General features: G+C 40.2%; 1 protein-coding gene across 2 annotated transcripts in view; it reads right to left on the reverse strand.

Annotated features, from left to right (window-relative positions):
• Positions 1 to 26,697, reverse strand: part of LOC146387063 (sodium-coupled neutral amino acid transporter 3-like) — a 35,386-nt gene that overhangs the window by 3,950 nt on the left and 4,739 nt on the right. Inside the window, exons 2-15 of one of the 2 annotated variants that reach the window (XM_084928395.1) lie at positions 16,354 to 16,583; positions 15,229 to 15,261; positions 14,959 to 15,052; positions 14,745 to 14,860; positions 9,453 to 9,526; positions 9,207 to 9,299; positions 8,979 to 9,060; positions 5,319 to 5,401; positions 3,771 to 3,829; positions 3,269 to 3,415; positions 1,650 to 1,729; positions 1,152 to 1,252; positions 489 to 613; positions 228 to 372 (exon numbers count right to left, since the gene is read on the reverse strand). In XM_084928395.1, coding sequence (XP_084784521.1) covers positions 228 to 372; positions 489 to 613; positions 1,152 to 1,252; positions 1,650 to 1,729; positions 3,269 to 3,415; positions 3,771 to 3,829; positions 5,319 to 5,401; positions 8,979 to 9,060; positions 9,207 to 9,299; positions 9,453 to 9,526; positions 14,745 to 14,860; positions 14,959 to 15,052; positions 15,229 to 15,261; positions 16,354 to 16,490 — 1,369 coding nt within the window. In that variant the 5' untranslated portion in view covers positions 16,491 to 16,583. The remainder of the gene's footprint in view (positions 1 to 227; positions 373 to 488; positions 614 to 1,151; positions 1,253 to 1,649; positions 1,730 to 3,268; positions 3,416 to 3,770; positions 3,830 to 5,318; positions 5,402 to 8,978; positions 9,061 to 9,206; positions 9,300 to 9,452; positions 9,527 to 14,744; positions 14,861 to 14,958; positions 15,053 to 15,228; positions 15,262 to 16,353; positions 16,584 to 26,697) is intronic. The other variant, XM_084928396.1, reaches the window with a different exon arrangement.

Here is a 26,697-nt window from a genome sequence, read left to right on the forward strand (position 1 = left end):
CACATTTTTTCAAGGTCTGATCAAGAACAATTCACCAAAATGGATTTTTTTTACTTGATTAACTATGTTGTGGGGGTGTATTAAGGAAGGTAAGCCATTACTGACAGTGGGCACAAATTAAAGCCACATTAAAGGAAACAGTTTTACTAGCAACCAGGGTTTTACATGTTGGTGTTTTAATATGTAAATCCACCCCAACAACCTTGTCACATGGTTGATCTACTTACCAATGATTCCAAAGATGCCCAGTATGTTGGGAGCAAAGATGACCAGGAGGTTGATGAAAAGGAGCAGAATGAAAGCAATGGCGATGTGGCGAGGCCAGTAGAACGTCTTATTAGGAAACGCCATCTGCTGGATCGCTCTCCTTACCTTAAAAAAAAAAGAAAAAAGAAAATTCACTGTTTCACACTGCTTCTATGAAATATGACAGAAGCACAATTTGTGTCAGCTGATGAATAAACAGTAAGTTCTAAATGCGTACTTACAGGAAAGAGCACAATTGGCACAGTGAGCGTGACAGCAGTGAGCACAGCCACACGCACACACAAAATCAAAGTGTCGTACGGGTCAATGCGGCTGTATGTGTGGAGCAGCTCTGCTTCCACTTCACCTGGAAGACATGAGGACAGGATAACAGAGCAGGTTTAAGGAACACGTAGAAGATCTTTAAATGCATTTTAGTCAATGCAGAATCCATTATTTTATGTTAAGGGATTATATCTCCATGTAGTACTAGACTAAATCTTTGTATTAATATGTTTGATTGCTTTTCATTGTTTTTATTTTATTGATGTCATTATGTCCTTGTTGCTAATGTGCTTAGGTTACATTGCTTGTTTGTATATTAATTAATGTGAGTATGAGCATAACATGAGAAATAAATAGGAGGAAAAAATTAGCATTGTGAATGACTCTGTAATATGCTACTAGATCTAAAAACCTTGAGAAATTTTCCTTTTTTAGATGTACAGTATGGCCACTAGAGGGCATAGAAACAGCCCTACAGCCCTTCAGTTTATAACAAGATAGATAGATAGATAGATAGATAGATAGATAGATAGATAGATAGATAGATAGATAGATAGATAGATAGATAGATAGATAGATAGATAGATAGATAGATAGATAGATAGAGGACCACGCCTCACCATAGAAAGTTAGGTATCCAAAAAGAGCAGCCAGGAAGTACATGATGTACATTATTGCAATGGAGATGTTGGCCACATGCTGCATCTTTTTCTTGGTGGCACTGAAACCAGAAAATATTGCCATGTGATGTCATAAACACGCACACACAAAAACAAACACAGACACACACAAAATATTACTGTATTATGCCCACAAAGAAAACATGTAGCCCAGCTACTATAAAATACCGTCTTCTGCTCCAGGGCTACTTCTCTTGCACGCATATGCAAAGATTCAAATTAAAAGCACCAGTGGGTCAAAGCGGGATGATGCATTTAAACTAACAGCATGCTACATCATTCAAGCAGTGCCAACATACTTCAAAATAAAGTGAAAGCAGTGCATGTGACTAGGTTATGATCAGCCAAGCACAAAGCAGACACAGTAGCTTTGCTCTTTGTTATGCAATTTATTTCTTATCCAAGAACTTAGCAGGAGTTGCCATTATAAGAACATACTTGCGCAGCTCTGTGTAGATGGGGAGCACCTCAGGATGGCACACAAAGGCAAACGCCAGGATGGGGATGGTGTAGGCCGTCTGAAAATGAACCCCAACAGGTCACCATAGATACAGCAGCGCCATCCCAGACGTCTTACCACCAACCTCGCGCTTTTACTGCCCAATACTCCCCGAGACACATCACAGAGAGCTAATTGTTTCCCTGTGATTAACTTGGGCCTGGCTGTAGACCAGCTTTAGCCTATTTAAGAATGCCTTACTGGTAAGCTGCTAAGCAGCAGGAATTGGTCTTACTAGCCTGGGCAAAGAAATTTTCATACTTTAATAAAATCCTGATAGGATTTCATGAAGATCACAAAAGAAATAGTCAGTATTTGCTAATGTTCTGGGGCTTGTTCTTGAGGTTGTTAATCCTAAGATGATGGAAATTCTCTGGTTTCTGTTCTTAAACTTTCAGCTCTGTGGTAACAGGTGCTGTGGACCTAGGTCTAGATGTAGACCTAGACCTACATTACTGAAGCAATTCTTAAATAAATTGTCCAAATAAAATTTAAAAAAAATGAAGCTATAGAAACTGAAAACACTGCTCAATGAAGAAACATTTGTCTTGTTGCAATTGTTGGAAAAAAAATGCCTGTTATTGGCATCTTGTTGGGATGAAGTAAATATTTGTGTGAGATAGACTGAAAATGTTCTGACTCAATTTTATAATGAAATGTGTTCACAAGTGATTCATTCTAAAGATTTTTAAAAGTTTGAACCTAAATGCCTTTTTGGTGGAGGTAACCAAAATGAGTCTTACTGACTGGTAACTAAAAGCTCCATTACAGCTATATCGCTTAAGAGAAAATGAGCACTGAGTAAAATTATTTTTCCCCCGCTTCCTGTCTCTTAAGATGCTTCCACATATTTCTAGCTTCACTGAATAAAAATTGAGGCTCTGGTCTTTATTGACCAGTTGCCATGGTGAATCCTGGCATTTTTGTTGGCTCTTCTTTATTACCCGCAAACGTGCTCATAAATCAATGTGAACATACTTAGAGTTAACTCTGATCCCTGTTCTGGAGTTTCCGATCGCAGAGTTTATAAACTCGGAGTTCAGGGTTACGCACACAGTTTGTTAAATCTGCTTCCTGGAACAGGCCGTGGAAAGAAAGTGAACTGATAAATTTATCTAGCTGTGTTTAAGGTTCTTTGAAGACCATCCTGCTGTGAACGTATCTAGTCTTTGTAAAGAAAAAAACAAAACAAACGTACTTAGTAAAATGTCAGGCCTTTCCCATTTCACTCATTACCTGTCTCTTTGGCCCAGAGAGGGCAAACCTGGTGATGTCACTATAGGAACCCAAATGCCAAAGCAATTTCTTCAGACAGCTCATGGGTCACTGTCCACCTTCAAGACTTTAATTAATCTGGGTTGTGTCTAGTGTTAAAAGCTTGATAAATGTCCTGATCTCTTGCTTAGTGCAATTGAGTGCTTCAAACCAAGATTTCCATGCTTAGACTGTGAAGAGGCACTGGCAACATGCTGAAGATGACTGTGAAATAAGTGGGTGGCTGTCAGTGGCCATGGCAGTGGAGGTGCATTTGCAGAGTGAGTGACATGCGTGAACCTACTTGAGAGTTGAGGTTGGCCATTTTGGGAATACAGGCAGGATCTTCCTCCCCACCAGGATCTGTGACATTCATCCAGCTGGTAGTGCTGGTAGCGTTAAATGAAAAGTCCGTAAATGGACAAGGGACGTTGAACTTCTTGTAGATGACCTGTTCATCGCAGAGGAGAAAGGTGTCAGGCAGAAACGAAGGCTTTGGGATGTTAATATATAAACAGGTAGAAAATATGTCACTGAGACCCCCAGAGAGAAAACGAGAGCGAGTGAGAGAGTAAAGAGTGGATTATAGCTCACGCAGCCAAAACTAGGTCAGAGAAACACAGAGAACACAGCCTGGAACAGCCGCATGCAGACATTAGTCCATAGCAATGAGTAGGGACAGTAGGGAATACTAAATAGGTGGTAGGAGGCTCCCAGCACATCTGACTATGCTGTCACCCAACAGACAATAATAAAGATGTGACGTGTCATTTACATGTGTGCATTACTAAAATCAGAGGACTTACAGCAATGAGGAAGAACACCATGCAGCTCAGTGAAAAGCCACTGGTGTATCCCAGATATCCTGTAACACAAATGATTCATTAGCCTTTCATGTCGTCATGAAATATAACAAACATCTAAGGTATCACTAATAACTAATCACATGTGAGGTAAAGCAGCACAACACACAGCATAAACTGACTTAATATGCTCAGAGCTCATTAGTGGAGTCAGACTGCTGCACCGACTGGCTCTGTTGTTCCAGTCGGTGACTCGACAGGACACGGACTTCTTACAAGAGGTCAGAAAATATGCGCCCTCTTGTCATTTCCAACCTAGACATCCTTTTTCTTCCTTTCCTTTATTTTATTTTGTGCTGCTTTATCATGCACGACATCCGACTGTCTTTCTGAAATGCAATGTGTGCCACAAGAGTTGTAGTTTAGAAAATGAATGAACTCCTCTCTTTATTGTACCTGCAAACTTCTACAAAGAAGAGGAATACGGGATGTGACAAAGAAGGAGGTGTGTCATTGTTTGGAGTTCTCTTTCACGTTTTACTTTTTAAATGTTGAAGCTGTTTCGTAGCGTTTCTTTCAGATTTTGCTTCTTTTTTTCCCCACTGAACCTGGATCCTATCTGCTATTTGCTAACCTGCTTCATTTAACCTATGGATGTAGCTTTAGTTATTTAACTTATCAAAGATCTGTAGTTTTGGGACCTTGGTTCTGGTGTCTTACATTTGAGTTTTGTCCTCTTTGCTAAAAAAGGGAAAAAAACAAAAAAAACATCTCACTTGGCCCTGAAATACCTTCTCGCTGCCAGTAAAACTATTAATAAAGCATGGGCATCATCCAGAGAGAGAATTCACTGTCCTAAAATCAAAACAAAAACATGTATGAAAGGGCCTTAAAATATTTGATAAAAAAAATAAATACTATAAGATATGAGATCAGTTAATCAAACGAGTTAGAGGAAATTCTTATTTAGGCAATATGCTTGGTTCAGTGTTTAAGCATTGACAGTGGACATAAATCTACTCAAAGCATCGTTGATTGCTAAGTATTTTAAATCTTAGGAGCCAAATTTTTTGTAATATCTAAGGTTGGTTTGACTAAGATAGTTTAGACCAGAGTGTAGGTTTAGGCCAGACTAGACCATTTCACAAAAACATATACTGAATCATTTTAAGTCAAACAAACTTGGCTTAAATGAGCTAGTCTATGTTACCCCTGGGTTATAATAACACTAAAACGCAATGTTAGCATTCTATCAATCAGGGATTCTTCTTCATCACAGCTTTGCTGCCAGCAGCTTCTCTAAAGCTGCATAATTAAAGCCAGCTAGCACTAAGCTCTAGGCTTTAAGCTTTTCCTGGGGTCCTCCTTCTGTTTGAAACATTTTCTGAGGGAAAACAGCCAAGCTAACAGGATGCCGAGAGAAGAACTGCATTCATATTTCTAATATACTGCCTTGCTTGGCCTTGTATGAGCCACAGTTTAGCATGAGCAGCAAAAAATAAGCTCCTACTTAATCCTGTTCCAAACAAAGTCATGACATTTCACACTCACCCAGCTGTTTCATGAGAGCCAGTGGTAATATTATTGCAATAGATACGATGATCACAAGGTAGTTTCCATTCAGGTACCATTCCCTGCAGAGAGGCAGAAACACAAGACAGAAACAGCTAAATGTCAAAACGATGCACAAGAAAAAAAATGTGTGAACACCTTACACAGTACGCTAAAAAAAGGATTATTCTTTATCGCCACAAATATGCCAAGCAGTTTAATTCACATCTGAAAAGAAAGGAGCATACACAAAATTCAGCTGGCTTGAAGTCAAACATTTAGAGGTGAAAATATAAGCCTCTTTGCTGCCCATGGCGCACGACACAAAAAGCTGTGGCTGTAACAAGGAAGCAGAGGTCACATTCCTCAATATTTTTATGAGAGGGTTTTTAGGGGCTCTTGCATGGCACGACATGACAGGACATAAAAAGTTTAACTTTAATGTCTCTAATTAAATGGATTTCCAGACCTTTCAGCTGTTATTATTCTGCAAATTAAGATAAGAGTCACATTTAACAAAGACTATACTCAGTAACATTAATCCCAAAGTTCTTTTGAATAACATGGACACTGACATAAACATGGATGTTGTCATAAAGGAGGTTCTTCTATATTAGTATATTATGAGTTTAGATAATATACTATATACACTTTTTTTGTATTGAATCTGACTATCATTGCATATCATATCAGTGTTATATGGAACACAGGGAACGACTACATATTGTGCAAAGCAGGAAAAACAGAATCTTGGCTACAAAGAAGAGATTCATATGTGGAGTTGAGCAAAACATACAAAAAACAGACTCCTCTGACAAAACGGGCCACACGTTACAGTCACATGAAGAGCAACGTCTAGGAAGAAACCTGTGAGTTATTTTTAGCAGGACACAGTATGGGGTGATTCATTTCCAGCCTTCTGTCAGGTGGGAGATGCAACATCTGTTGAAGGATACACACCCACGGTCACGTATCTTAGAAAAGAACAGGCTCATCTATCCCTTGTCTATCCTCTTCTTACCCTGCCCTACAGCCATCTGGCCTATGGGACACAATCTCTCACTGAAACACACACACACACATGCACACACACACACACACACAATTCCTTAAAAAAGACAGATGTAGAATCACAATTTACCTTCATAAGAACATATAGATACAGCCCTCTGGACACTGAGGCACCAGCAACCTGATCATAAGCTGAGCGATCAAACATGTAATCAAACACGCTGACACAGTCTCCAGTGTTCATTAATTGTGTATGTGAGCTAGCAACATAAGACACCCAAACACAAAAGGACACGGACACGTTTACATATGCAGAGGGTGGTCAAAATATATGCAACCCCGTGCATACGAGACAAAGGAAACGATCTATGTTAAAGTTAATATTTTAAATGTTTGTTGAGGTTGTGTGCAGCACAAGCAGGATTTAACAAAACCATTTGACAGAGAACACCAAAATTTATATTTAAATTAAATTCACAGTTTAGTATATGGTTGTGTTTGTTACGAGATGTGATGCTCCCCTATTATTTTCGCCGCCCCCTCTACAGTCCAGCAACATAAACGCGCACCCACTGACAGGATGAAATGCCACTGGGACAATCTAGCCTGTCATTTCAAATAAACAGTGATTGTTGACCGTGACCCACAGCACCGAGACTGCTACACAGAGAAAACAGAGCTGAGACCAGAAAACAACGTGGACGCTGCGTCACAGTACATTACTTCTACTGGGACCGCATATAGTGTGACACATCAATCTAAACTTTTACGAGCAAATGTAGCAGTGAGCCTTCTTTCCCCACTCTAAAGGTAAAAGCCAACGATGTGCATGCACTATTTTTGTGGCAAGCTTTATAATTTGGAGGAAACAGTCCCTCCACTTTAAAGTTTTCCATAAGCCTCTTTGTCTGAAGGCTGAGTAACTTGCAACTGTAACTTGTACACTCTCATTTCTCCCCCCTTCTTCAACCCCTTCTCTCAAAAACAAAAAGGTAGGTGAGGAGAGGCTCTAATTGGGGTAAAGGCTGACAGGGCAGGATCACACTTGAAATCCCATCTAAGAAAGGGAGTGTTGTTTGTCCCTGAGACCACCTGCACTAACCAGTGATATCCCATGGTTTACATTTTCAGCTGTGGAGTCTAGCAGTGTTTTGATGTCAGTGCTCTCGTTGGTCGCGGTGCTCTCCTCCTCCGGGGTGACCCTGACAGCTGTTCTCACGCCAGCTGCTCAGCGCATCCAGAGCAGCACCAGGCCCGACAACTGCCGCAGCTTGGCAGGACTCCTCTGTAGATGCTGAAATCTTTGCTGACGCAGAATGACTGCATGAGGTCCCATTGAGAAGAGTACACTACGTTTTGTAGTGTGAGGAGGTTTGTGGATGTCAGCAAATGTCATACTGACCCAGATTTAAGTGCATTATCATACTTTTGCAAAATATCGAAATGTAGCATTTATAATTTGAGCGACAAGACCAAAATATAGTTTTTACATTTCACAAGAACAGATTTTTGACATACAGTACTGTGGAAAAGTGCTGAGCAACTCCTAACTTTCTTATATTTTGCTGGGAAAATTCAGGAACAGTTCTTCATTCTTCTTGGAGGACATTCAAAGCTCTTCTTTGGATGTTAGTTGCAGTTTGTTTGATTCTCTATCAAGATGATCTCACACTGCTTCAATAATGTCAAGGTGTAGGCGAGGCCTATCAGCGATGGATTGTGTTCCACTGTGTGTTTTTACACCCGCATATGCTTTTATTGCGGTGGCAGTGTGTTTGGGATCAGCCAATCAGCCGCTTTCCAGATGGTGTTGCATGGTGGATCAAAATCTGACTGTACTTTTCCACATTCCATCAATTTCATGAAATAAAATGAAATGCAGCCCCAAACCATGACACAGCCGCCACCATGTTTTACAGATGGCTGTAGACAGTCACTGTTACACTACTCCCCTTCCCCTCTACACACTGACAATAAATTCAACAAAAATGTCAAAATGTCAGATACTCTCCATCTGCTCTTTGCTAATAGTTTTTAATCAGCCACTTCTTTTGTCCTGCACTTGACAATTTTCCTTAATTTTTTTAAGGACACGCTGCACATCATGTCGAGATGTAGCTCTCTGTGAATCATCTTGTTGATGCAAAAATACTATTTTATGCCTTCCTCTGTTATCTCTCGTATTGTTGTAGATTTGGATAAAGAAATGGGTGGAAATGACATGTTTTTGTAAAAGCATGCTAGTAAAAAGGGCCAAAAGATACAATTTAAAATAGTTTCTTTGCAAAGTTTTCTGTTATGTGAAGACGCATAACTCAGTGAGGGCCTTTTTCACTGTTGAATGAGTCAAAGAACAGTGTTAGATGGTTTAATATGAGCACCAAAAAAAGCAACATTCATCTGAAGATGGTCAATGAGCAAAAATGCAGCCAGTGTCTAAAGAAAAACATTGAATGACCTTCAGAAAGCCTGTAGAACTATCGTTCAAGAACACCTTAAAAACTGCAATGAAAACTTTTGAAGAGTACTATATAGAGTAGTATTTGCATTCTGCGCCTTCTGTTCTCCCTGGATCTGATATCAAACGTTGCAAAAGTGAGCAAACAAATATTTGTAGTATTTTATATTTTGTGTGCATTAGCAACTCACCCTGCAGGTTTGTCCACTTTTAGAAAAGCCTGGATGACCAAAGGCATCTCATATTTGACTATGTAAAGGTAACTGGACATGGCTGTGGACAAGACATATAAGCACATGTTAGTACAAACATATTGCAGCAGATAATAATATCAATAATAATATAAATATCCCTGAAAATAAAATAATAGAAAAGACAGTGTGGCAGTGTGGGGAAGATGGCAGTGTGTGTGACCTCACCCCCAATGTTCTGCAGCGTGATGGCGATACCTGCCGCCATCTTCCCCGGGGTGCCAAACGCCCTGTATCCAAGCTGCTCATATGCACGTATGCCTGAGGGATAAAGGCCGCGAGATAAAAGAACATTATTTATGGATTAAATCCAGGTCATAGAGTAGAGAGGATTCACACACTGTAATCATTCGATACTGCTATCAATTTATGTATGCTAATGAGAAAATCCACATCGTTTAGCTCCACACGTACCTACAATGCCAGACGACTTCAGCAGTAAATGGATGGAATATGATGAAAGCACTGCTACCACTGTTAGCAGTAACCTGAAACAAAAGGACAACATCAGGTGAACATTACTGCCACTTCTCCCACCAACCGTCACGACTAATCGACAACCCTAAAAAAAATGTGGTTTTATATGTAACACTTTTACACCGTACATCATGCCAGAGGTTATTTATACAGCTGCACAATAAGCTTTCATTATCTATAGTTGCGTAGGAGAACTGGTGTCCCCGTGGCTTCGATTTATACCAGATTGTTACTCCAGCTGAACCAAGGAGGTTACCCTGTGTGCCCCTCTGGCCTCATAACTAACGGCTCACACACCAGATGGGCTGTTTAAAAAAACATTTTCAGTCCTAAGATTGACAGACAATGAGAATGAGCAAAATCCTTTGTAAACAGTAATCATCCTTCTCTTTATTCCACAGTGGGAAATAACCTACTTCAGCCACAACATGTCATTCTCTCCATTTTCAAGAACTGAGTTATTTCCTTAGGAGGATCTTTGGTTTTGCAATTTTTCTTCTTCTCTATTCTCTTTTCTATTCGATAATTTGATTCATATAATTGGACACAGGAACAGGCTAATTGCATTCTCCTTCAAAAACAGATTTCACTGTTGTGCTCATTAAAAAATATATTTTATTTGAGTTTCTGTTTTTTTCAAGCCACCATTGTTCAAACAGAGACCGCTCCAGATGCCTGACCATCTGCAGTGGTCTCTGTTTAGAAATCAGAGCTGATATTAGCAAAGATTTGAAAAATAAATGTTCTTAGTGTATAAATATACATGCACAGAATAACCACAAAAACATGGTCTACTTGTGTTGTATTTATAGATGGATGTGTGTATTTATATAGATGACTTGCCAGTACTTTAATGTAATATTCTAAAATTTTACTGGGATTTTTTAAAAAGAGAAGTTTAGAGAAATATCACAATTTTAAGAATTTCGTTTACGTTTCACACGTGATATACTGACTTTCCCAGACCCCGTCCACTTCATTTCAACTATTTTTCTCCTTTCTCTTTTGCTGTTACTGTTGGCAACATTATTAATGTTCTTTCTCACACGCCCTCCTCTCTCCATTTCCCTCGCTTTAGAAAGGCCAGGCAGCCGGTCTTTCACCTCTCCTTCAACTCTTGGCCACTTTACAGTTTTTTTTGTTTGTTTGGGGTTTTTTTTCCAACTATGTGAAAGAATGCTGGGCTGACTTGAGGGCAAGGATTTAGTCAGTCAAGTGGCAGTGGGAGGACAGATCTGCTGACAGTCAGACAGACTGACACACTTGGGTCACTGTAGTTCTGTTCTCAGCTTTCCACCCCACTGCATTCCTGCCCAGACCAGTGACACTGACCCACTTAAGCACCCACAAGCAAAAATCGGGGTGATATAAAACATCTGGAGATATAACTGAACCTTAAATCACCTTACATTCATCATAAATATTTACAGATAGTAGACAAATACAAGGTATACACTCACTGGACACTTCATTAGGTACACCTATTCAACTGCACTCTAACACAAATTTTTAATCTGACAATCACACTGTAGCAACTTAATACGTTTAGGCATACAGAAAATGGTAAAGACGACCCGCTGAAGTTTAAACCGAGCATTAGACTGTGGAACGTGACTTTGAACATAGTTCATTACTAGAAAACTGTACTTCATGAAGTATTCATGCATGGATATTGTTCAGCCATCCCTACAGTTTGTCAACTAAAATACATGTAACTATTGACTTACACACAGTCAATAATGACTTACAGTATGTGGGTTGTTGCCCTGCAGGCCTAAATAATTACATATTAACATATGCAATTTAGCTTATAGTAGTTCATTCATTTATATTATTATGTTGTTGTCTTTTTTCCACTTATTTGAGCAAACACTAGTATTGTGTTCAGAATGACACAGTTCACTGTATGATAGTGTGACAAAAAACAAAACAAAAACGGGTTTAGCGGTTCGCTGACTCCACCATCCTGCATGTCAAAGAGTCCTTGGGTGAAAGCTGTAGGATAAGGAAAACAGCACTTGTGTACATGAAGCTCATAGTGATAAAGTGTTTTGAGTGCTCAAATTGAGTAACAAAAGCACTATATAAGTACCAGTGCATTTAATAAAAGATTATATGGGACAAGCCCTATCTAGAGCACAGAAACATTTCCAGCATTTCTTGCCAAATGGTGTCTCTGATCCTGACTTTGTTTCTCAGTTGCTGCTCTATTGTTTGGTACAAGATCATACAGATATGGACAAAAAGACAAAAAGGAAGAGGCTTTCATCTATAACAGGATGGATAAATAGACACTACTTGTTTCATTTGGTCACGTACTATAAACTCGCACATGCTTTTTTGCTATGAGTTAGTTTCAGCTGTTGGTTACTGTCAAGCAAAATTCTATTGCATTCACACAACAAAGTTCAAAATAAGGAGCTTTCTATACGCACACATAATTGCCTTGGAAAAAACATCACAAATACTAAAGGTTTGGATGCTGTAAAAAATTCACCTATCCACTTGAAAACAGTTCAAAGGCAACATATTAATGGTATGTCGACTATTTTTAAAAGTGATTTCTTCCTTAAAACACGTGTTCGTTGGTTAATGGACTACTTTGTCATATTCTTCATTTTCTATTGTAGCAACAGTTTTTTATAGGGTTGCTGATTTGGATTGCAAGCTTTCAGCACAGATGCATGGTGTTGCTATATGTGCAGCATAACTACATTTTGTGTGCATTGCAGCTTGGCAATGTCTTGCTGAAATAAGCGAGATTTCAATTTTTAAATTAAACATTGTTAAATGATCACTGGTTGGCTGTACGGCACAAACTAATGAAACAGTTTGGATCAAGACAGATTTACATTTAGAAACAAGGATGTAGTATCCTTGAATGGCATTTAAAGATCGATCATCAAGCTACAAGCACACCAAAGACACAGCGCTACTATACATTTTATTACTTGACGTTTCACTTTAACTGAAGGACAGTTCAATAAACTGTGGCTGTCAGAAATCTCTAAGAAATTGAGTGCTATGCGTCTTAGAACAGTGCCCTTTAATCATTCAAAGAAAGATGTGTAGGTTCAGCACCAGCCACCTTACAGTCTCTCACCATTAATCAGGGATGACAAGAAGACAAGAAGATGAGTGAAAGTGCTGATTCCACCCATGGGATTATCCTCTAGAAACACAAACCTCATTATTTTTCAGAACTGTGCAATAAAACAGATTAATCTTCAAACTATAAGCTTTGTGAACATGCACATTAAGACCCCACAAACCACGCAAAGCTTTGACAGCTCATCAGTCCAGTATAGAATCAACACGTTAGCTTTAATATTGTTGTTTTAGAAAAGACATAGGAGCTATATTGCACCCTAGATTATTACTATGTCTTACTATAAATCACGTCATTATGAAACTGATGCTAAGATAGGATACATGGATACAGTAGACCTGTCTATAATGGAATGGGATTCAGATAGGGCGGCGTCATGTCTTTTTTTTTTTTACAATTGTTCACCTTCATCCAACACACGTTAGTTCTGCTTCCGCTCTTTGTCCAATGTCCCGACAGTCTACGGCCACACCCGTGTATCACACCCTCAGTATATATACTCCCCTGCGTCCCCCCGTTCCTTTGAGAGACGGTCTTGTGGTTTCCCTTCAACATTTTCTACTCTGTTCTCCTTGAGTTCTTTTGTTTGGAGTTGAGATTTTGCTCGAGTATTTTTGCTAGCGTCTTTGTGTTCCCAGTGAGCTTTATAGATGAATGATGCTTTTGTTGTTTTTGGATTTTTGCCTTGGTGCGTTTGTTTGCTTGTCTGAACCTGTATGACCCTCTCTTTGCATTAAAGATTGGGATTTTGGGCTTTAACATGTGATTGTTGCAGCTACCATGACAGAAAGATATAAAAATATGCTGGATGATGCCAGGAGATGACACAACAACAAAATCTAAAGAAATTTAGTATTTAGTTTGCAAGATTTTAAGGATCATTCTGATCGTCTGTGAAGGTTCTCAGTCATCCAGGTCATCGTGGTCTAAGGAGCTTGGAAAGAAAAGCGTCTGGACTCTGAGACGTTTCACCTCTCATCCGAGAAGCTTCTTCAGTTCTAGGATCAAATGGTGGAGAGTCCCAGATTTAAGCCCTATGGGAGTGTCCCCCCAGGAGGGACAATGGACCCCCTAATGATCCTCTACCTCAGCGGTCCCCAACCCCCGGGCCTCGGACCGGTACCGGTCCGTGAGTCGTTTGGTACCGGGCCGCGAGAGTTGAGGCTCAGGTGTGAAATGTATAGTTTTCAGGGTTTTTATCAGTTTTCAGCGTTATTTTGTTATCGTTTTGATCGTTAACTCGGTTTTCCTGGGTCTTTTCACGTGTGTTATGAATAAATCTTCTTTTTTTCGGTACCGTTACTAGTTTTATTTTGTTGTATTTATCCGCGACACCTTAAAGGCCGGTCCGTGAAAATATTGTCGGGCATAAACCGGTCCGTGGCGCAAAAAAGGTTGGGGACCGCTGCTCTACCTAATCACACAAGCCAAAGTATGAAGACAGGTGTAGGTCACAATCAGCCAAAGTTTTGGGTGAGCCCATTGTGAAACCTAACCCCACCCTATCATGTGATTTCCTGAGGTCAGATGGCCCATGATCATTCTGATCACCTTCTGTCTTTTCAACAAATACCATAACCAACAATAAATAAATAAATGGCCCAATCAAGCATAGAGACTCTGTCAATGAAAAGTCAAAAGACCTCCAGTGCATGTAATTGGACAGAAAATAACAACTGCAGTGGACTGTGACGTCATTAATCTGACAGACTGCACTGCTATTTTAAATGTTAAGCTGTTCTCACACAGCACCCACATGCACTGTCTGAAGGTAGAATAACAACTGCACAGAAAAAAAAGTGGTAATTTTTTGCATCTGTTACTGCAAATGTACTTGTTTACAGCACATGTAAATGAGTTCCAGTACGATCTGTCTGAGTCATTATTTATCAAACAAATGTGCCCGGTGTTGCCGGTTTCTGTGTCATAATGAAGTTCTACTGCTGGGTTAATACAAAAACAATTATATTTTTCAATTAGGTGCTATTTATGAGTGACGCCGATCTCGACCTGGAATGACCTTAGAGGGAGGGAATCAGGCGTGTCAGTGATGTAGTGCGGTTAACGTGCAATCAAGGAAGTAACATGTTCCTCACATCGGACGTTTATGAACAACTTACAAAAACAGGACGACGCCCGCGTTGGCCATGGCATACGCAAGTCCTAGGATTCCACTACCCATGATTGCATTGCCCAAGTTGAAGACAGACATCCCGAATGAGGTTTTTCCTTCAAACTGCAACCGACAAGAGACAGAGGGCCAGAGTAAGCGTGTATTAACTTCAAGCACTTGCAGGCTTTGCCTATAATTCTAATAAAGCCGTTTGAACTTACATCTGTAAAGCGTGTCGTCTTCTTCTCCTCCACGCCTGATAAGAACTCCTGGCTCTCTGGTAGATTGGTGTCTGCATTTTCAGTCCTGTTAGGACTAACAATTACAAAAACTGTCAGAGGAGGACAAAGGAGCCGCACTAAGAGCAAAAACACTCAAATTAACAGCCTTACTGTGTTTCTGACTTAATTTTCACAAAGAGAAAACAGGTGAGACAGATGCCACACACTTACTGTGAAACATTTTTTGCTCCTTTATTGCATCATACGTACCTAGCATTCTGGGCACTATTGGCTACAGTTTCCCTACAAGCAGCGTAGGGAGCGGTCATCCATCACCCAACGAGAGCACAAAGTGGAAAAACAACACCCAGAGTCATAATTTAATAAGAGCAATAACACTACAGTGAAAGGATTGTCTATAAATGATCGCCTGTGTCCTGGAGAGAGACGCTTTAATTATCCCATCTATTACATGGGCACAGGATACAACAAGTATTGCTAGACAGCCAGTGACATGACAATTAGGCACTGAGCTCACTCCATTATCCAGCACAAATTCCGCTACAGTAACTGAGGAGGCGATATGAGAATATTTTACTTAAAGGCACTTCAAAAGACATGTAATATGCATGCATTATTTGCTGTTACATGGGTTGTGCCTTCAGTTATGAGAGTCACTCTAATGACTAGGCCACAGCGATGCCACAGGCAGCAGGTTAGAATAATCGGTCTAACTGGAAAGAACAAACTTATCTACTGCACTGTATCTGTCTTCAATGTGTTGTGAGTATAGTGATTGAAATACAAAATTCCACCCATATACAGTATTTTGTCTTTACACTGCCACAGGTAAAGACTTCAAGTCAGAGCAGCCACTGAAGAAATCAACTTACTTCATTTAAGGTAAAGAATCCAGTTTGGCATTTTCCTTGACCTCTGGCATTATCTTGCTATGAGAATTTGTTCTGTTTTATTAGAGGCACTTTTGAGGCCCAAGACTGAATAATTTTTAACCTTTAAAATGTTTTAGTGATTTATTGAAACAACACCAACCTTTGACTACTAAAAAGTAAGTAATAGATCATATTTATGGACCTGTATTTTCCAAAGGCAACATGAGCAAAATAAAAGAAATCCAAATTTACTCCAAACATTGTTTTACCTTTTGTTTTTAAATGACTACTTCAGTGATAGTAGCTTCCAGATTACCTCAAACACTGATATTATTTAGGATTTGCTTGTTAAATGTAAAAACACATGACATTTTACCTTTGCAAAAAAAGAAAAGTGCATATCAACAACATAATTAAGTGGAAAAAACTGGTTAAGCATTGTTGTATATCGTTGTGCATTACTGACACAAGTATACACTGTAATAATCTATAGTATACTCACTTTTCACCGTCCTCTGCAAGTGGTGTTTTGGCTGATGCTGAGATTTCCTCCCCAGGCTCATGGCCTTTCCCATTAGGAATGGCACTCGCCTCAGCTGGAGTGTTCTCCACAGTCTCTGCTGGTTTATCCTCACTCATATCTGCTACAGTAGCTAATAATTTGTCCCTTGAAATTATGTGACCTTTTTTACTTCTTGTAAGAAAGTGAAGCTCTTATTTCCCTCGGTGGATCTGTAAGAGAAAATATAGGAGTTTAAGATGACCATTTTGCAATGAAACATCATCCATATTATAGCAGTTCTCTGGCATGTAATAACAACAAGACAATGAGAAGAATCACAGTTAACCCTGAGGTCATTCAAAGGTGTCTGTATCTTCAAACACCACACTCATGATTTTATCCACTGCTAAGAAGAGGATGGCAAAGACAACTCAGACGATTCAGAAAAATAATGCGAAAAATTTCAGTGAATTCAATTAAAATTTTCTTTTTTTTTTAAATGAACTTTTTATTAAACCACACACTGGAAATGGAAGTAAATCAAGATCAACGTGACTGTAAAACTAGCCAACATCTCCTCCTGTAATCAAAAGCAAAAATAAGCTCCCACTAAAATAGATGTTTTGGCAAGTGCCATGAATAATTAACACATCAGCTGACAGGTCTACACTCAGATGAGCATACACATCTTTTAGTTAGCTGTGACACACTGGGCTTTGCATCAGGACTCTATTTCCTGGGTATCCTGTAGTGTTTTGTTGTCTTAGCTGACCAGCTGACATGAGAGGCCCAGAAAAGCCCCAGTGACATGTATCTCCTGGTCGCTGTTGTCTAAAGCCCCCTATCTGGCTTGCCCTGAATGTTCTCCTTTGGTCTGCTGCATAAACAGCGGTGGAAGCTATGACACTGGGGGGCCACAAAGGAGGAACACACAAATGTTTAAATCCCCAGCACTGGGATAAAAAGAGCAGAACCAGCCAAGACCAGCTACAAACCAGTTCTACCCGTCTTTGTGCCTTCATTTTTCTGCTTGTCACTTTTCTCTTGGTTTCCCCTTTTATTGAAGAGGGTTCAGTATTGCCACAATGCTCAGGGTTTTCTGTACTACCATTCCTGGCAACCACTCAGCTCTCCTTCTTCTCTCAGGCTTCTTCCGTTTCACAGCCCGCTCTTTTAAATGTACCAGCTCTTTTTTTCACAAATGTTTCACCGCATCAAATACAGTGTGCGTTGAATAAACTCCTCACCTAGCAGTCCTCTGAACCTGTCCTACCAACCACATTGCTGTGAGCTTCACTGCGCAGCCAGGCCTCTTGGTATCTCTGGCTAAAGCCAGGCAACGTGGTTGGGCAGCAAAGCACAGTGCACAATGGCACATGTTGTGTGGTTTCCTGGGAACGGCTTGGAGAACAGTGGCACTATTGTGCCAGGCATCATTATACTCCCGGGGCCCCCTTGGCTGTAGTTCGCCAGGCCACTCGAGAGGCTGAAAAGGTATTTTACTGGCCTCTAATTGAAAAGATGCCACCTTGAATTCAGTAAATGCCAGTATCCTGTATTCATGCACAGTTGTAGCAGAGATGCTGACGGCAGCAATGGCAGAGGCAGGGCCACTCTCATGGGACAAATCACCGCACAGAACCACATTGCCACTCAAACAGTCTACAAATCACGAAACAGTTCAGGGAAGCCATTCAAAGACAATATGCGATGGGCTGTCCAGCTACAAGGGTTTCTCCTAAATTACCTTGTGCAGCAGAGCTTGAAACAGCAGACCTGATTGGCGTGAGTTGTATCTTCGGCAATCATTACGTTCAGCAAAGGAAACACAAGACATTCTTGAACGCAATTGAGTGAGAAGCCATAAACTGTTATGGACAGCATACGATGTATGCTGTGTATCCCTTACATGGTCATTAGTGAGCATGGATGTTGATAGGATTTGAAAATAGGATGTGAAAAAGCCTACATAGCCTTTCAGTAGCAAGCAACTGCTTTATTATCTCTGAGTCTGAACATAGTACAGACATCAAGCAGTAAAAGAAAAATCCTTGCACATCACTCAGGTGGCCTATATCTTTTTTTTCCATTACTAACATGCATGTATGCGTGTATTGTTCTTAGTTTTATGACCACACAAGCGCAAATGACTACAGACAAGAAACGATGGAGTTGCAGCCCAACAGCTTGAAACCCAGTAGCCACAGAACCATTGTGATATTAAACAGTGGCAGGCTTGTGTCTACAAACTGGGATTTTCTGTAGTCTCTAGACACTATGTCATGCTAGCATGTAATATCTGTTTAGCCTGATTTCAGATCCAAGGGTTTGAAGAATTTTCAAGGTTGTTTATTTGGGGTTAAATGCCAAAGGTGGCAGCTAAAACACTACAGTACTAAAGTACTACAGTACTTAAGTAGAATTTTTGGATATCTGTCCATTACTTGAATATTTATTTTTGTTGCATGCTTAAATTTTACTCCCTACATTTTCACACAATTATCTGTACTTTGCACTACTTACATCTTTGTAACAGGCTCATTACTTTAGGTTTAACAGGCTTGAGACTTATTGATTACTTTGTGCTACTGCCCAAGTTTCCACCTAAATTGGGGAAATAATACTATTAGTATGTCCATGATCGATGCTTATCACATATGACTGAGGTAAACAATGTGGAAACAAAAGTTGCAAAACAACCGCACCATTTGCACTATATTATACTAGACTGCGCTATACTCAGTAGTTAGTCCATAAGATACAGATGTCCATAAGTTTTGGCAGCAGTACTTCAGCATCTAGCTAGCGCAACTGAAGAGGCGCGAGCTTACAAGGAGTCACATCTTTTAAATGTCAGGTAACTTCAAATGCAACATTTCAAACAACTCAACAAACATCAGAAAACACTCAACATGTTTCTGTGCAGTTTGTCACACAAGGTGTCTGCTGCTGTTATTTTAGGCCACCTGTGGGCTGTGTGATGGTTTTATAGCTGACCTCGTGTTGTTCTTTCCATGCTAGCTGTGTTTACTTTTAGGCAACCGAGGGTGGAGCTGAACTGGTTAGAGATCGAACAAACCTGAGCAGGCTGGGCTCAGGAGGCTTTAAAGCATTTAAAGCTGTTTTCCATTCACAAGCTCGGGTGATTTAAATGTACTGACAAATATATATGGCTGATACACGGCTTATCTGATTTACTTAATAAAACTCTTCAGCATCACTCAAAGACTGTCTGTGGTCTCCTTTGTTTGTCACACTCAGAACTGGGTTCTGGGTTCAAATCCTATACCACCCTATAAAACCAAGAATATCTTTACAAAACTTCAAATTAAGCAAAAAATTGTAGACAGAAAAAAAATTTAATTTAACTAAACAACAGAAGGCCCATGTAGGAAGACTAGTATTTCCACATTGCTTTCCAAAAATCCTTAATCCTATGCAAGACTTAATGCCACATTGTGATGCTCTTGGTGGAAGTAAATGAGTCTTTTCACAGCAACTGCAGAGGCTATGTTTATTCAAGCCCTGATCTAAAGCATCACCTCCGTTTGCCAACACACAGTGAGTGTGTGTGCCTCCATTCGCTGGCTCTGACGTAAGCAATTTTGCAGCGAGACGTCATCCCAGGAGGAGGGAAGCAGAGCCATACAGTTTTTGCTGATTGTTATTCCCAAGTGATACCTGAATCAAATAGCACTGATTCACCCTAAAGTATCGCTGTGCTTGTGTGAATTTGTGTTTGCAGTCAATTTAGTGTATACTGTAATTAAATGTGTGGCTCTCTATGCGTCTTGGTGGGTGGTGGGGGTGTTTATGTAATAAGTAATCTCAGACTGTAATACTGCTGCTGCCGCTGCTTGATGACATTCTAACAGGCCCAGGGGCCATATGAGCCTTCTTAATTGAGTCCCCAGTGTAATTTTCGAGGCTCTTAATCTGTTGAAATGTGTCTGACATTCAATGACTGTTTTTTACACCCAGGTCCAGTAAAGCAGACCTAAGATGTTTTAAATACTATAAGAAAGCAGGATGTGAATTATCATATCTATGTTGCTCATATAAAAGCTGACAAAGCGACTGTGCTGTGCAAAAGTCTGAGTCAATCGTCATTTCTTTGTATTTTGTTGGGAAAATGGGAAATAGTTACAGAGATTTGTTAAAAGATCTACAAGCACATATGGGGTTTGAGGCAAAACAGAGTTTGTAAAATTCTAACAAACTTTAAAGACAATATTTGGTAAGACCATCTTTGTTTTTCAACACATTCTGAACTCTCTTAGGAAAGCTTTCGTGGAATTACTTTCTTCAGGAACAGCTCTCCATGCTTCCTGAAGGACATTCAAAGCATTCCTTTGGATGTTGGCAGCGTTTTGTTCTTTTCTCTGTCAATATGATCCCACTCTGCTTCAATAATGTTGAGGTCTGGGTTCTGGGGAGCCCAGTCTACGACTGATACTGCTCCACTGTGTGTTTCTCTATGGTATGCTTATCCTGCATGCTGAAAATTGCCAATCAGACACTTTCCAGATGATGTTGTATGGTGGATCAAAATCTGATGATACTTTCTGAGTTTTATTCCTTGACACAATCTCAAACACCACTGGTTGAAATGCAGCCCCAAACTATGACAATTTTTCCCATTTGCTGACATTAATGTATCACTAAAAATGTTAAACAAAAGGAAAATTAAAGTGTGCTTGATTACTCATTAAATGCTCTTGACTATTTTGTAATATTTTGTGTCCTGGAAAAATGACAGGCAGCAAATATCTCATCCTGTTCTGCCCATGAATGTAAAAAGATTTCCTGGAGCTTAAGAGATTACACATGCCCATAACTTAACTGATGAGCTGCTAATAAGTCTATCAGCTAACAGTTTACTTTAAAACAATGAGTTCAGACTTGGTACCTCTGAAAGTCAGGATGATAAAAATGATCAGATTAGGGTCCATCTCTTTAAAGCAGGAAATGAGGATCAAACAGCTCAGGTCACTCCTGTATAAAAATAGCTGCTGACGAGGGAATAGCCTGAGTGTAACCTCACATCATGTCACACATAAAGCTGTGTTTAAGTCCTCTGAATGTGCCACTGCACACAGCAGCTGCCTCAAATCAGCAGAAAATGCTTAACTAAAGCATCCAACAACCATCTGTTGGTGTTCTGGTGTTCACATAAAGGTAAAATTTACACAGATACACAACCACAAAGCATATGGAGCTTAATAATGGAAAAATCTCATGCTGTTATTGAATGATGGAAACCCTCCAAACAGCTACAGGGAGAAAATAAAGCTATTTATGATAGAAAAGCATAAGAGGCCAGTGTAGAATTTACCTTGCACTAAACATGGTAAGTCCAATATCGATGGTCATACGAAATCCTCATACATGTAGAAAAGATAAAGGCGTAAATAGAAACAAACAAGAAAACCAGAAAAAGCAGTACAGTTGCTTTCTGTATCCATGTATCCAGGAAATGTTTCTATGCTAAAGACAGTAGTGGTTCGGTAGTTCAAATATGAAAGCTACTCAGTCCTATTTACTAGTATTTCATTATTAATATCTAATGAGTTTTAAAAGACATCTGTTTTCTTCCACTTATCCAGTTTCATCCATCCCAGCTGCCAAAAGCTGATCCCCAATCTGTCGCAGACCTAATGCAGAAACAACCACTTGCACCCACAGGCAATTTAGGATTACCCATCAACCTAACATCATGTCTTTGGACAGAGAGAACATACAAAGCCCCCAGGCTGGAATTAAGCCCACTCCCTTCTTGCTGTGAGGCAAGAGTGGAAACCACTGCACTGGCCAGATACAAACAGAGAACACATTTTCTGCTCTCCAAAGGTAGAGCACTAGCTCCCCTTTTCAGATGTTTTTAGCTTGTGTGACAATGTCTGATAAACCTTAAAAGATCCCATAATAAAGCATTATGGACTTTCTATTTGTTGTACATTTTGATGCCCTAAAATCCCTAAAAAAAAAATTAAAATAAAGTAAAAACCTTTTTGTCAGTTTGACTGCTTCTGTAGTTTCTGCACTCTGCCTTTGTATGGCAGCAGAGTTTCTATAGTACTTCACTGTAAGCAGAGTAAGTATTGTCTTCGGCACATCGCAGATGAGTTGGCTTGCGTTTCTATGACTGGAGTAGTTTTGCTGCTATTCAATTAACACTCAAAAAGAATGAAATATTCCCAACACAACATGCACAAGGGTTGAAAATCTTGTGTTAACTGTCTTCAGGCCTCTCATTACCACTGCCCCCATGAATACTGGCATCCTCTGCTTCTGTTTCCTTACAGGTTGTTTTCCTGACCTCTCTCTCTCTCTCTCTGCAGCAGGCCATGAAGCACTACTGTGATTAGCCAGCAGGGAGAATAGGAGATTAACTTCTGACTGACAGATTTCTATGTGAGCTTCTGAGATGCTCCTCATATCCAGCGTTCCTATAAGCTGCTGTGAGACACACACGTCAGAGACTATAATACCACACCGGATGTGGTCCTAGATTAGCAGTGCACTTTAATATACACTGAGGTAGAAGGCATTATATCACAGCAAATGTTAGGGAATCTCTAATCATGATCATTGTGACTGTTTAAAGCAAAAATTTCTCCTTCAAACCACATTTGAAACAGAAGAGTGGACGATGAGTAGGAATGCACTAATTTAATAACACTCACTATTTTAACCAACTGTTACCGATGTTTGGCCGACATATGATGACGTGTGCCAATAAAGTCTGAAAGATGAACTTCTGTCAGTAAAATAATCTGCTTCATATCAAAACATTCCTCAGTAGTAGTAGTAGCATTAGTACGGAGAATCATGTACAATTTGTGAAAAATCTTAGGAAACATCTGTACAGATTTTTTGAATTTAATAATAACTATCCTGAGTATGTATTAGGCTATCTAAGCATGGTGACAGTTGCTCAGAGGTTGTCAGGTTTTATCTTAGTAAAGCTGGCTCTATTGCTCCATACGAGCTAGAATAACACTGGCTTTGGTCAGCAACTTTTAAAATCTTGGACCCACGCCTTGGCTTGATGTATGGGTCTCCCCTGTATTAAAGAAACAGACACTGATCAAGGTTGAGAGTGCCTGACTGAATGAACTGATAAACTACCACATTTTGAGACCTGAAATCAATCTGTATCATTTTACTTCATCTGCTAAAAACTATTAGTCAGGCAAAGGAAAAGCACTAGCTACACCCTCCCACATAGCAAAATTGGTATGGCCCAGATCTGGTCCACACAATGTGCTTACACATGTTCCACATACCACAAGGAATGACGACCCTTTGGTGGCCGAGATCAGGTTTGCCAGAGGTGGCCCACACGTGGGCCAGCACAAGGCCAGTTGCAGACACACTGGTGGTCCTGTGCTGGCCCATGTGTGGACTACCTCTGGCAAACCTGATCTCGGCCACCAAAGGGCCGTCATTCTTTGCGGTATGTGGACCATGTGTAAGTTGTGTGCAGCCACAGGCCAGTTGCAGACACACTGCTGGCCCTGTGCTGGCCCAGAACAGTTTCAGCTCTGGCCCCAGATGTCAGCTTAATGAGTACCTTAATCAAGCCATGTAATAACAACATGTGCCGCAACATAACAGTGCAAAAGTAACATGACAAAACTGTTCAGACAGAGAAACAACTGATTCTTAAATAGCACTTTTCTACTCTCCCGGATTACTTAAAGCACTCTACACAACATGCCACAGTCACACAGACTTTCTCTACACTGAGTGCTTCCTAACTACATTCATACACATTCACACTCTTGACAAGCAGACTGGAGGAGCCAGGGATCGAACTACTAACCTTCTGATCAGTTGGTGACCTGCTTTATCTCCTGAGCTACAGCCACCCAGTGGTCAACAGCAGTAAAACCTCACCAGGTTTTGGATAAAGTGTACACTCACAGACCTGTCAAGCCTGCATTTGAAACGTTGGCTACCATAGCAGTATAGCATTGCAACATGGCATTTGGGTCTTCTAACTAAAATAGGAAAATAGGAACATAAATAGTGCCATCATTGCCAGACCTGGCCCACATCTGGTTGGCATACACCCTGCCATGAAACCAGTCAGTCAGAAGCACCAGCTTGATGCCGGATCCGTGCCAGACCTGTTTTCTATAGGCCTGGGCCACATAAACCAAACCATAATCGGGCCAGATATGGCATGCCATCACATAAACAGTGTCATCTACGCCAGGCCTGGCCCAGATCTGGATGACATACCACTTACCATGCCAGAAGTCAGCCAGCAGTGCTGGCTTGACACCAGATCCGGGCCAGACCTGTCTGCTATGTGGGCTGCCTCTTTACCTTTTTCAACTGAGAAAACCTGCATTACATGACAGCGGTACAACAGGAACAATTAAAACTATTTCAAAATAACCAAACCTTCGGTTGAAACCTAAAATGGAGATGCAATTACACCATTTAGTACCTTGTGATACGCCAGCATGGGGGCACCAGTGTGGTGACTCAGTGGAAATGAAATTTATTTATAGACTTACCCGACACTTTCTGTCACTTTGCCTCAACTTTAACACTGAACACCCTAATACTGGAAGCGACAGTCAAACAACAACCACACAGAGAAGAGAGCACTGTGAGCTTCAGACCAATGCAAGCAGGACTCTAGATAAAGAAATAATGGCTACAGGGATGGGTTTAAGGCATACTGTATATAAAGATGTCATTTTCTGCCACTTCACAGAAATAAACCCATAATATGTACGCTCTTAGCTTGGTATTGCGGGTGTGCCACGAGTTGGGACTTGGTACCACTTCTCCAGCTTTCATCATAAATGCACGTGACATCACCAGTGCAAGATGCAAGAACACTGAAGCACAAAATTGTACTCCATCAGAAAAGGGTGAAACAGATGATGAGGATTTGTTCAGACTGGTAGTAGCCATCCACAGGGCTAATAACACCTCAGAATTTCAAGTAACTACTTGAGAAATAAATTTGCACTGCAAATACAAAGATCCTTATAGTGCAGAAAGGAACTAAATCTCCTCAGCCCTACTTTGTTGATGCATTTCTATAATTACTGCTTATGTAATATTGAAAAGATTCCAGTTCCTAGTACAATGTTCCTGTAGTATCATATGCCTGTGCATTTCCTTTAAAAGGTGCAAAAGAAAAAAAAATCTATTTACATAATGAAGGTTATTGTACCTATAATCTGCAAAATCTCTGATCAAGCAGACTTACTTCTCTTCCTTCTCTTGTTTTCCCAATCCTCTATCAAACACGTGCATTTGGCTCAGCAGATAATTATATTTTGGCTCAAGGCTGTGATGCATGTTTGACGCTTAGTGGTTTGGTGCTTGGCATAATAAAATACTTTTGCTGACTTTTGTTGACTTAACATGGGTATTGTGTTTGGATACGAGATAGGTGCATCGAAATAGAAAGCACAAAAAGCTCATTCTCTAACATTACCACCTATGAGGACCATATTTCTCTTGAGGTGCTAAGCAGCTTTAAATACTTGACAGATTAATAAGCATCTGTAGTGTCTTCTGATCTGAATGTGATCCAATCCCTGTGGCTTGGTGGCTCACAAGACGCTATTACATCGTCTGTACAGAGCATAGGAGCACAAAAGTGAGATGGTTTGATAAAAAACTGCAAATAAATGGTAATTCAATTTCAATTCAATTCAATTTTATTTATATAGCGCCAAATCACAACAAAAGTCGCCTCAAGGCGCTTCATAGATACAGAGAAAAACCCAACAATCATATGACCCCCTATGAGCAAGCACTTTGGCGACAGTGGGAAGGAAAAACTCCCTTTTAACAGGAAGAAACCTCCGGCAGAACCAGGCTCAGGGAGGGGCGGCCATCTGCTGCGACCGGTTGGGGTGAGAGAAGGAAGACAGGATAAAAGACATGCTGTGGAAGAGAGACAGAGGTTAATAACAGATATGATTCAATGCAGAGAGGTCTATTAATACATAGTGAGTGAGAAAGATGACTGGAAAGGAAAAACTCAATGCATCATGGGAATCCCCCGGCAGCCTACGTCTATTGCAGCATAACTAAGGGAGGATTCAGGGTCACCTGGTCCAGCCCTAACTATATGCTTTAGCAAAAAGGAAAGTTTTAAGCCTAATCTTAAAAGTAGAGGAAAAAACTGATTTCCAAAAGCACAAGGGAAGTGTTTCTGGGGTTATTGTCTCCCCAGAAACACTTCCTTCTTCTTTCGGAAATCTGTTTTTTCCTATTTCCGTTTTTGTTTTTTCTATTTCTGTTTTCTTTTTTCCTGTTTCCGTTGTGTTTTGTGTGCTTTTGCAGCGTTTTTCTTATTACTGG

The sequence above is a fragment of the Perissodus microlepis genome, chromosome 5, assembly GCF_051167445.1.
Source record: "Perissodus microlepis isolate ML-2025 ecotype Zambia chromosome 5, ASM5116744v1, whole genome shotgun sequence".
NCBI lineage: Eukaryota > Metazoa > Chordata > Actinopteri > Cichliformes > Cichlidae > Perissodus > Perissodus microlepis.